The sequence below is a fragment of the Pithys albifrons genome, chromosome 1 (assembly GCF_047495875.1).
Source record: "Pithys albifrons albifrons isolate INPA30051 chromosome 1, PitAlb_v1, whole genome shotgun sequence".
Lineage (NCBI taxonomy): Eukaryota > Metazoa > Chordata > Aves > Passeriformes > Thamnophilidae > Pithys > Pithys albifrons.
The window spans coordinates 47,650,653-47,663,175 of record NC_092458.1 but is presented as its reverse complement, the minus strand read 5'-3'; the positions used below and the strand labels follow the sequence as shown (position 1 = coordinate 47,663,175).

The 12,523-nt window shown below is 37.7% G+C and overlaps 1 protein-coding gene across 1 annotated transcript in view; it reads right to left on the bottom strand.

The window, feature by feature from the left end:
* KLHL1 (kelch like family member 1) overlaps nucleotides 1–12,523 on the bottom strand; it is a 229,987-nt gene that overhangs the window by 62,718 nt on the left and 154,746 nt on the right. Inside the window, exon 6 of the mRNA XM_071570584.1 lies at nucleotides 124–310. Coding sequence (XP_071426685.1) covers nucleotides 124–310 — 187 coding nt within the window. The remainder of the gene's footprint in view (nucleotides 1–123; nucleotides 311–12,523) is intronic.

The window sequence follows — 12,523 nt, the reverse complement described above, 5'->3', positions numbered from 1 at the left end:
ACTTAGCAGCATTTCTTGACTGATTCAGACACCTCCGATCTTGGAACAGAAAGTTATTTCCTCATTTTCTGATAGAGAAAATGTAAAATGTAACTTTTATAACTGACAAATATACTTTCATACCTTTATTGTTATCGATTCCTCCAACAGCATAAAGTGTCCCAACTGTAGATTTTCTAGGCTTAGTTCTTGGACTTTGCATGAGAGTTCTTCTCTCTGGTAAAAGATGATATTTCATGGCTTCCAGAATAAGCTTCTGGCATTCTAGGTCATCCTTAAAAAGTGCATGGTTTTCCAGGTCAGCCAATATCTGTGAATGACATGAAGGTGAATAAAAAAATGCTAGAAATTCCTAGAAAAGCAATACCATGCAATGAGAGAATATCACAAATGGATGTTGTAAGTATATCACTTCATTGCAGAACACATGGGTTTGCAGGGCTACTTTTTTTTTTCTTAAACAGGGACTAAAAAGTAAATAGTTACATGATTTTTAAAAGGTTTTAAGATCACTGTTTCACCAGCCCTTAAGAATAAAATCTTACTAGTCTCTTACCAAAGGTATTGAAGAAAATTAAATGCTCTCTTGTAAGCTGACTTATTTTTAATGGTTTCCAAAGTAACACTAAAAGGACCCAGAAAGCATCTCCTTGCAGGAACAAGCTTTATTTCTAAAACTAAATCAAAACAGCCCCCAACTACAAAACAAAACATCAACCATATGTAAACACTTGCTTGTGCAAGTTTTGAATTTGTTGTTTTGCTGTATTATTGACAAAATAAAGGACTAATAGGACTAATAATGCAGAAAATGTAACTATCTTTACAATTGGCTTAAAAACTATAATCAGTACTCACAGAAACAGATGCTCAGTGCATACAGCTGAAAGAATATTACATTTCCAAAGAAGGCTGCAAGTTTTAAATGTTAAGTGTTTGATTCACCTGCCTCTATGTACAAATCTAAGGTTTTGAGATGTTATAAATCACCCTGTAGGTTTTCAAGATGCCACTGAACTAAGCAACACAGGTTAACCTCGCAGCTGACCATTTTTGAGAAGGAGCCTGGACTACTAACCTCCTGAGATCTACTCCCACCTGAACGATTCTGTGATCTCCTCACTGGTGTCAGGGCAGAAGAATGCAGTGCTCATGCAGATTTTGTGCCATATCTGCCAGACCTCTGTAGATATCTCAGATATACCAGGGCATCCAAAGTCAATCAAACTCTCAATGTTTATGTTTAGGCCATTGAGTATTACATCTACATGCTGATCCCTATATTCCACTATCACAGCAGGTTTTGACTGTATTTGACTGCGTACCTGTATTGTGTGGCAAATTTCTAGATCTCAAAGAACATCTATCTGAGAGAGAAAATAATTTTCAGAGAAGCAGCTGAAGGCCAGGAAGCAGGTGAAGTTAGTTTCTGGAATCAGAGCATGTATCTCCCCACAGACACATATATGCAAACATAAGGAAACTGTATTGCAGTTGCCTAAATGTGGGAAGGTAGATTACTTTTAAGAACTTTCAGCTATTTCACCTGGACTTCACTGGCTGCTGAAGAACATATGAATGTCCTTTGTCAATCTGCCAGCCTTTTGCAGATGTTTTTCTGTGACATCTAAAATACAAATAGCTTGCACCTGTGGACAGTTGTGTCCTGCTTCTGATTTTAGATGTCAATTGTGAGGTGAGTGTATCCAGGTTCAAAGAAAGGCAATATGTTACAGTATCTCAGCTGGTGGTCTAAAACTCTTTTACATGGTTGATGGCGAAACATACAGTAGATACACTTATTAAAAGAAGTGAATAGAGAGACTCATCTAGCCTAGATAAACTATGCCTCTAATTGTAGCCATATGTCCATATCTAGAGAGCAAATAATAATATTTTCAAATATATAGTAATTCCCCTTAATATTCACCCAGTGTCTGACTTTCAGATCAGGGACATTGTGAGGTGGATGTCTTTTCCATACAATATGTAATTCTCAGGGACTTTATCTTCCATTAAGTATTACAATCTTCCTTTTAACTCATGTGAATTTGATGCACCTGCAATGTACTCAGCCTATTACTCACTGCATACGAAGGTTTACTTTCCTCCTTTTGATTCAAACCTGATGTGAGAGACTGGATTTGTATCTCGTCAAATTATTAAGTGGGTTGAATCAACCAATTCCTGTGTGTGTCAGGGGAGAGGGCCAGGACTCCACTATTGAGAGGCATGTGACCTGCACACTGACGGCCACATGGAAGTCACATGGCATTGGGAACCATGGGCCGCTTTCAATCAAATGGCCAGCCTGGTATCTCACCCACACCACAACCCTGGAGCCTCTGACTGGCTGCACCACCCTCACTGTGGCCCAGAGGGCCCAGAGTGGTCACTGCCCTGGTGCCCCACCTGGGAGGGGTAGCCACAGTAGCCATACCAAATAAATACAGGCACAAAGGGGCTCTATTCCTGCCTTCTCTTCTGGGACCTGCTGTCATGTCACCTCTCTTGCTACCTATACAACTCAATTATTTTCTCCTTTTCTTCTCTTAGTCTCTCCTTCCTTCCTTCCTTCCTTCCTTCCTTCCTTCCTTCCTTCCTTCCTTCCTTCCTTCCTTCCTTCCTTCCTTCCTTCCTTCCTTCCTTCCTTCCTTCCTTCCTTCCTTCCTTCCTTCCTTCCTTCCTTCCTTCCTTCCTTCCTTCCTTCCTTCCTTCCTTCCTTCCTTCCTTCCTTCCTTCCTTCCTTCCTTCCTTCCTTCCTTCCTTCCTTCCTTCCTTCCTTCCTTCCTTCCTTCCTTCCTTCCTTCCTTCCTTCCTTCCTTCCTTCCTTCCTTCCTTCCTTCCTTCCTTCCTTCCTTCCTTCCTTCCTTCCTTCCTTCCTTCCTTCCTTCCTTCCTTCCTTCCTTCCTTCCTTCCTTCCTTCCTTCCTTCCTTCCTTCCTTCCTTCCTTCCTTCCTTCCTTCCTTCCTTCCTTCCTTCCTTCCTTCCTTCCTTCCTTCCTTCCTCCTTCCTTCCTTCCTTCCTTCCTTCCTTCCTTCCTTCCTTCCTTCCTTCCTTCCTTCCTTCCTTCCTTCCTTCCTTCCTTCCTTCCTTCCTTCCTTCCTTCCTTCCTTCCTTCCTTCCTTCCTTCCTTCCTTCCTTCCTTCCTTCCTTCCTTCCTTCCTTCCTTCCTTCCTTCCTTCCTTCCTTCCTTCCTTCCTTCCTTCCTTCCTTCCTTCCTTCCTTCCTTCCTTCCTTCCTTCCTTCCTTCCTTCCTTCCTTCCTTCCTTCCTTCCTTCCTTCCTTCCTTCCTTCCTTCCTTCCTTCCTTCCTTCCTTCCTTCCTTCCTTCCTTCCTTCCTTCCTTCCTTCCTTCCTTCCTTCCTTCCTTCCTTCCTTCCTTCCTTCCTTCCTTCCTTCCTTCCTTCCTTCCTTCCTTCCTTCCTTCCTTCCTTCCTTCCTTCCTTCCTTCCTTCCTTCCTTCCTTCCTTCCTTCCTTCCTTCCTTCCTTCCTTCCTTCCTTAAACCAGGGGTGGTATTTACTTAGTTGGAGGGTATTGGTGTGTCTTGGGTGCTCTGTAAAATGATTCTGGGTTATTTGTTATTCCTGCAAACCTTCTGCCAAAATGCTTATTTTTCTACTACATTAAAAGAAGTCTCTTGGGAAAAAGTCTGGCTTTTTCTTTATATGTGAATTCAAGGTATCAAAGAACTAAAGACTCTGTAAAAGTTTTGTGAGGAAACTCTTGAGAGTCTTAAATATATGTAAACCACTTGGGCAGTGTGTGTCCCAAACCTGGGGCTTTACACCTGGCTCCGGTTGCTTACTTTGCTTTCACTCACTTTGTTTACACTTCTTTCTTTCAGTACCCCCTCAATCTTCTGTTGAAAGAGAAGATGAATGCCTGATGTACCATGTTTCTTAGAACACTCTAGGCTTCTGTATTATTTTCTGTTAGCCAAGTATTTTCTAGACTGAGAAGCCTCAATTTTGTTAATCATTACTTAGATGAAAGAACATTTTTAGATGAAAGAAAATTAAGAAGGCTAAACCAAACATTTTTTGTCACTACAACTATGGGTTAAACACAATGATGTTTTATCAGCTAAGGTACAAGAACATTAAAAGAATGAAAATAAGAAAGCAAGAGTGCTATGTTCCTTGATGAAAACATCACTGAACGTGGTCCAGGTTAATAGCTTTATTTCAATGTTTTCAAATAGATTATGTACTAATGACAAATGATCCTACAAAGATGAAAGCAAAAATAAATGTAAGAAAGAAACAAAGGCATTGAAATATCAGTATATTTTGAGAAATCCAAATATCATTTAAGATCTCTGAATAAATTGTTTTCAATGTACCAACCCTGAATTAATGTATCAACAAATGAAGGCATGAAGCTGAAGTTTTTTCTCCCAATCAATAATAAATGGCTCATGTACTTGTTTTTGAAAACTGTCATATCAACTCTCTATGTCTGGTGGACCAAGCACTTTTCTCATCTTACATGGAAAATGAGATCTATAAGTCCCTCCATATATTTGTTCTCCAAAACTATATTTGCTATTATTTTCTTATAAAACAGCAGTATCTATCATATTCATTTTTATAAATGTGTGTGATTCTTGTATTAAGAAACTAAATAAAAAACTTTGAAACAGCAGCATTGACTGGAAAGAAAAATATTGAAATTGGCTAATATGAATTCAGTCTCAGGGGAATGTTACAGAAAAGATGTGAAATTGAATCTGCTCCTTAATTTGTCACAACTTCCATTCTGGTTTCTTCCTAGCATCTCTGTATCTTTTCAACTAATTTGTTTCTGCTGATCTATATATTCCAAGGCCACATTCCTTTGACCACAAAAATTCATTACAAGACAATCAATATCATATACAAAATTATCTGATATTGAAGTCTTACTCCTTAAAAACATACTTGTCTGGGTCTAGATTTCAGATGGTTTTTCAAAAGAGGTCTTTTTTTATTATTAAAATTAACTTCACTAAACAGAGCATAGCACTATGGTCAGATTAAAACAATGTGTATTTCCATCTACAATATAAATATTTTGAGGCTGAAGACTCAAGATGCTGGGCTGTCAAGAGTTTTGTTAAAACAGTATAAGGCACAAGACAGATAAGTTGACACATTCCAAAAAGGCAGAGACATTTGTGTTCCTGGATAGCAATATCTTTAAAAGAGCTTACTATATATGGTTGAGATTAATAGCTTGATATAAATGTTTGCAAATAAATTGCACATTAATTATACTTGAAAACATTCTTGAAGTTTAATACAGTCTTTTTTTTGTCTTTTTTTTTCTCCCTGGAAAGTGGCCAGCTCTCAGAGTCTGCTATTCTTAATAAAAAGGGTAGTCACTTAAAATTTTATCAATAAGTGCTTTAAAGTGTATACTACTCTCTGATCTAACATAAATGATCATCACATATAATTTCATTATACTAAATATCAAGATTCTATTTTCTGCCCTCATAGCTGGTGTTTTCACACTGACTTAAATGGCATATAAAATACAGCACTTCTATACGGTTTTACACTTAATATTATGAGCTAAACTCAGTATAAGAATAGTAGAATAATCACTAGACTTTTCTTCAGTATTTCTTAATCTACAGTGAGCATGAAGAAAATTGAGTCTATGGTTTGAATCCAGTTAATTTTCAGATTTATTAACCTTTCCTCGCATGTGGAGGAAAACAATTCTCAGGAGCGTTATTTCAGCTATTATTTTTAACAACTTTCCAATGAGTGTACCCTTATAATCTTTCCACCCATTGTATCAGTGGAAGGGTGGTGAAATTTTGGATTATCAAGAAATTAAAAGGAAGCAGTTTGTTTGCTAGGAGGTGAACAGGTAACAGCAGATGAGGAGAAGCCTGAGGTACGGCAGTTTTTTGCCTCAGTCTTTAATGGCAACCTCTCTTCCCATACCTCTTGAGTGGATGGACAGTAGGATAGGGACTGGGGGAGCAAAGTCCCTGCCATTTTAGGCAAGGGTCAGGTTCATGACCACATGAGGAACCTGAATGTAAACAAGTCTATCAGACCCAAGGAAATGGATCCCATTGTCCTGAAGAAATTGGCTGATGTTGTTCCCAAGCCACTTTCTGCAATATTCAAAAAGTCATGGCAGTCAGGGGAAGTCTTGGGTGAAGTGAAAAAGGGAAAGAAGGGATGACACTGGAAACTAGCAACCTGTCAGTCTCACCTCTGTGCGTGGGAAGATCATGGAACAGATTCATCTAGAAGCTGTGCTAAGATACATGGATGACAGGTAGGTGATTCAAGACAGCCAGTGCAGCTCTGCCAAGGGCAAATCCTGTATGACCAATGTAGTGGCCTTCTATGATGGAGTAACTACATCAGTGGATAAGGGAAGACCTAAAGATGTCATTTATCTGGACTTATGTAAAGTGTCTTATATGGTCCCCCACAGCATCCTTCTCTCCAAATTGGGAGTGATGGATTTGATGGGTGGACTGAGATGGATTAGGAACTGGTTGGATGGTCACATCCAGAGAGTAGATGCCAAAGGCTCAGAGATCAGATGAACAGCAGTGATGAGCAGTGTCCCTCAAGGGTACATATTGAGATCAGTGTCATTTAATATCTTCTTCAATAACATAGAGGGATTGTGGGCACCCTCAGCAAGTTTGCAGATGACACCAAACTGAGTGGTGGGGTTCACACACCTGAAGAATGGGATGGCAACCTAAGGAGAAACATAGAAAAGCTAAAGAAGTGGGCATATGGGAATCTCATGCAGTTTAAAAAGACCAAGTACAAGGTGCTGCATCTGGGTTGGGGTAAACCCCAATATTAATACATGCTGGGGGATGAACATATGGGGAGCAGCTCTGCCAAGAAGGCCTTTGGGGTACTGCTGGATGAGAGGCTGGACATGAGTTGGCAATGTGCACTCACAGCCCAGAAAGACAATTGTGTCGTGGGCTGCATCAAAAGCCATGTGGCCACCAGATTGAGGGTGGTGACTCTGCCCCTCTACTCTGCTCTGGTGAGACCTCACCTAGAGTGGTGCATCCATTTCTGGGGCCCCCACCACAGGAAGGACATGGACCTGTATGAGTCCAGAGGAGAGGCACCAAGCTGATCAGAGGCATGGAGCCCCTCTCCTATGAGGAATGGCAGAGAGTTGAATTGCTCAGCCTGGAAAAGAGAAGGCTTCAGGGTTACCTAATTGCAGCCTTCCAGTACCTGAAGGAAACTCGCAGGCAGGGTAGGGCAAGACTTTTTACAAGGGCTGTAGTGACAGGACAAGGGCAAACAGGTTCAAAATGAAAGAGAGTAGATTTAGATTAGGTATTGGAAAAAAAAATTCTTTACTGTGGGGTTTGCAAGGCACTGGAACAAGTTGCCCAGGGATTTTGTGGATGCTTCATCCCTGGAAGCATTCAAGGCCAGGCTGAATGGGGCTCTCAGCAACCTGGTCTAGTAGAAGGTGTCCCTGCCCATGGCAGATGGGTTGGAACTAGATGATTTCCAAAGTCTCCTTCCAACCCAAGCCATTCTATGATTCTGCAATAAGGGTTTCTGTTTGTTTGTTCTGGTTATGATGCAAGTAATGTTACTAAATAAGAATTTTAAAGTAAGTTAATAAGCAGTGGTGTTAAGCATATTTCAGAACACTAGGTCAATTTTTATTTCATACTGTTAAGATATTTTACATATTCTTTTTGTGGTTTTATTTTCCCTTTAAAGTGTTGAGTACACTCCTCAGTAGACTAAAAAACAAAAGACCTGAAGACAAATAATATTCAGATTTTAGACAGGATGATGCCATCTCTTGCAAAATTATTTAGTGTACATTTGTGACTACTGAATCAAACAGTGTGCTGTCTACACTATCTTAACATAATACAGTCACAAGAGAGCTAAGAAATCAAATTATCAGTTTTCTCTGCACAAATTTGAGGTAATATTAAGTTACATGTATTTTTTAACACTTAAGGGAATTAATGAAATTGATGTCAAGGGTCTTTATGGCAAGCTTATTATATCAGTAATGATCAAAGTGCAACAATAGTATTGGCAACTTCTTGTTAGACTGCTGGTTCTTTATTCAGTTGTTCCAATTTGTGCCTAGGCTGTTAAAGCAAATATTTATCTCTGAGATCTTTCAACTGAGCTGCCAGGTGTTTCAAATAAAGAAGTAATAATCCGTGAACGCTGTTCTATCTCAAAATCCTGAGATTTCATGCACCAAGTACAAATTAGAAATTCATCTTAGAAATGAAAAAAATATAAATAAAGCAGAAACCTGTGTTCATTTCCCTCCCCCCCAAAAATTTACTCAGTGTCCAAATCATAAAAATCTAATTTTTTTTAATCAAAAGCCTACCCTAACTTACTATAAAAATAAATGTAAAAAAAATAAATTTGAGTGATGTAAAACATACTATTCCAGTGTCTTCTCCCAAATGTGAAGATATTGGAACAATAATTTTAAGAAAAAATATTAATTCCTCCCTCCTACTCAGTTTTTTTAGAATATGGGCTGACTTTTGATAAACACCATATTTCTGAAACTCCTAAAAGCAAAACCCTGTGAGTGAGGGGAAAAAAGAAGAAACTGAAATTGAAGCTACTATTTAGAAACCAGAAGACATACAAAGCTAACTCTTTCATGTTGTGTAATTTCAATGATCTGCTTCAAAGTTTTTCTGCTCCAAATTTATCTTTTCTTATTATATCAGAATAATCAATACATTTTTATTAAATCAGGATGCACTTGATCAGGAAATTCAGTTAATAAGGATGTTTCCCTGAAAACCATATTACGTTCAACTAGCTCTTCCATGGCTATAACATGCTTCATTAAGAGAGAATTTTATTTGACATTAAATTAAGATTGCTGGGCTTTGTAACGTGGAAATGCACAGAGCTGTCACTTCTCTGAAGATCCATATCAGAGTTACTCCAGCATAGTCAATTTTAGCATTGCTAGAACTTCTCAGACTAGCAATATCCTGAGAATTTTTCATAAATTTGTGTCACCATGTTTCTCATTTTTCCCTGTTAAAGCCCCCAACAAGCCCTTTCTCAGATGTACTTCCAAATTACTTTGAACACCATGCTGCAGAGAACAGGCATGTGTCAACTCAATGAAGAACATTCAACTTGAGATCTTGAGTGTAAAGTACGAAAGTAATGCTGAAAGGAAAGTCAAGTCTAGTGAACACAAAAGGAGTAGTTTTGGTACTGGTACACTGACTGACAGTGGATGCACCATGGGACTGCAGTGATTGCTGCCTACCTTGCTGCTACCCTCAGCATCTCTGCCTTTGCTGCTTCCTGACAGATCTACCCCAGGAGAAAAGTGAGAAAAGTTATGAAAGTGATTTGCAGCTATGATCGAGGTGATTTGAATAGTTGATTTTAATGATATTAAGCAAAATATCATATATTCTACATAACTGCTCATCTGAGAGATGGGATGGGTCTCTTTCTACCTTGTTGAACATGTATAATCTAGAATGAAATTTAGCCACTGCTAGGGAAAAAGAGGATATCACCTCCTTGGGAAAAATAACCACCCTCTCCTTCCTGCACTCTACTCTGGGAATAGATTAGAAGGCAATGGAATAGGCAAAGAACTGCCTCACCAAAACTTTCACAGTAACCTCATACTTATGAAGAGGCATAGAACGATCCCTGCTTTTTTGGACAGAGCTTTCTACTTTGTGTGAGGTATGACAATATTCACTCAGTCAGGATGAACTAAACCTTGAATTCTACCCCCTTGGAATGTGCCTCAGACAGTAATTATCCAAAAGGGGAGAGGATTAAACACCATTGGATTCCTACCACCAAAACAACACATGGGTATTTCCTCCAGGACAGATATCAGGGCTGTAAAGGTGAACAATGTGAGAAAGTACCCCTCGCATGCCAAAGTTAAATAACAAGCAACAGGTAATTGCTGCCAAAAGAGTGACAACAACATTCTAAATTATGCGTTACATGGTGTCTGTCTGCCCATGTCTACCTATTATGAGTTATAATCTTGAATAGTCCTTAACAACATATAATTATCCTATACTCTGATTAGTATTGCATTTCACACCCAAACATTATCACAGACACAAAGCAACTTCCAGTTCTGTAAAAACTATCCCAGTACCCTGATACAGTCTTCCGGTGAGAAACCCTAGAGTCCCGTGCTCTTAGAAACTTACATGCCAATGTCATGTGGAACAGAGACTTAGAATTATCTTAATAGCAATAATTGTAACAGAAGAACAAAAAGTTTAGAGTCCTTTGAATGAATTGTGAATAAATGAAATGTGGATTTTTATGGCACATTTCATTTAACAAAGTCTCTTTCTTGATCCAAAATATATCTGAAATCACTTGACAACCTTGAGTCAGAGAAACACATTATCATATGAAAGAAAAATCTGAAAGTTTGCATATTGAATGGTTTTCAAGAGAGAGATTTGATTAGCTATCCTTGTCCTTTTCTGAGTCTTCTTCCATGTACAGATTTGTTACGGCTGTTGATCATCATAGTTGTTGATGATCATAGTAATGCAGCTACCAGGAAAGAACAGAGACTTCTGAAATGTAAGGTCATGATTGCTCTTTGTTCAGATTTAAAAGAAAGGCAAATAAAGGGTTCACAGAAATTTCTGGAAAGTATAAAAATACTAATTTGAAACTTTCTGTAAAATTAGTTCTCCGTACTCTTTCAAAGTCTTACTATGCTTACCCTGTTTGAGCTGTTAGGACACACTATGTTTCTATGGACAAAGCTTAAATTACAAGAATTTTTTTCCTCTCTAAAGCTGGTGGAGGTCAGTATTCCAACACCATCATTCTGGCATATGAATGCAGTTATTTCAGTCACCTAATGTGGTGAAAGTAATAAATTTTTGACACTTTGTATTTTCTGTCTATAAAAAATTGCAAAAAAATTGCCTGTAATATTATTGTAACTGCAGATTTCAACTTAATTGCTATTCTGATTAAAATGATACATAAATATACTCATTTTAAGAAATATCAATTAGACTATTTATGCTCCACTGCAAACATGAAGGAAAAAAAAGTCCCCCACAAATCGCTACTTTTTTCAAAAAAAACCCTCAATAAACTGAACTACTTCTGTTGGATAAATGCCTCTTGTTATAAAGACTTTAGTTTAATAATGTTTAAGCTTCTTTAAAATATTTTGAACTTATGGGATAAAGATAATAGTGAGTTAGGGAATTTGATTTTGTTTTGTTTCATTGTGAGACACTGGAATAGGTTGCCCAGAGAAGCAGATGTGCCATCCCTGGCAGTGTTCAGGGCCAGGATGGATGGGGTTTTGAGCAATCTGGTGAAGTGTGTGACATTTCTGCCCATGGCAGGGGCATTGAAACTAGATGATCTTTAAAGTCACATCCAACCCAAACCATTCTGTGATTCTACGATACTAAAAAAATTTATACAGACTTCCTTCAGAGAGCTGAACTGTTCTACAACTGGTAAGAAATCAGCAGCTGTCAATTAAATGTTTCACAGTAAATTGATCTTGAAGACAATATGTTTTTCAGGGTAATTCTGTAGTGATTGCAAATAGCTTAGTTACTTCTTTTTCAAAGAACAGCTTGATGTCAAACTTAATTATTTCCACTTAAACCAGGGTTTATAAGTAGAAACAACAGTATACTGAGCTAATATTACCAATAGCATACCAAGCAGACCAAATTCTGCGTGAATAAATTTGGTCATGCATAAATTAATTCAAGATTATTCCTGAATGAATATATCTGTGTTTCCTCTGAGATTAAAATCATGGTTGATAGGAACAAGATCTTTAGTTTAGTCTACAAGGATTGAATAGGCATCAGCCATTATTAAAAACATAAATAAAATTGATGACAGATAATTTAAATGCTAATTTCACTAAAGAAAGTTTAAACCAGGAATAATAGGTTTCACTGAAATTGTTATTTTATACTATTATAAATCTTGATAAAAATTAGCTAGAAAAGAATGAATGTTGCTTTTCATGATCTAGGTAATAAAGCACTTTAACTTTTTTTTTTCTCCTTGAAATGATGTTAGCTCACTTTTTTCCATTTTGTTTTGCTTTGTTTTGTTGTAATTGAAGGTCTCATAAGGTTGAGAAATTAAACAGCATACCAAAGGTGTTACCTTTTTTTTTCTGGAACATGTGAAAGCATCGGCTCAAATAATTTTTTTTTTCTTGCAGTCTTTTGAATCAAGATTAACACATTCCAGTTGATTTCAAAAGCTGACTATATCAAATTTTATCCTAAATCATTTAATCTACATATTGTCACAAAATATGGTGGGAAAATCATACTGAAAATTCTGAAAATTAATACAATACGGAAACTCAGAACTTATTATTAGGAGGTATGCTATAACAAGTAACTTTTAGCTAATCAATTACCAATTAGTATTCACAAATTTTTGAACAGGCCAAATAAGTTTTTCACATTTTCTGTGATTATCTACCAGGCATTACAAGCAGATTCAATTT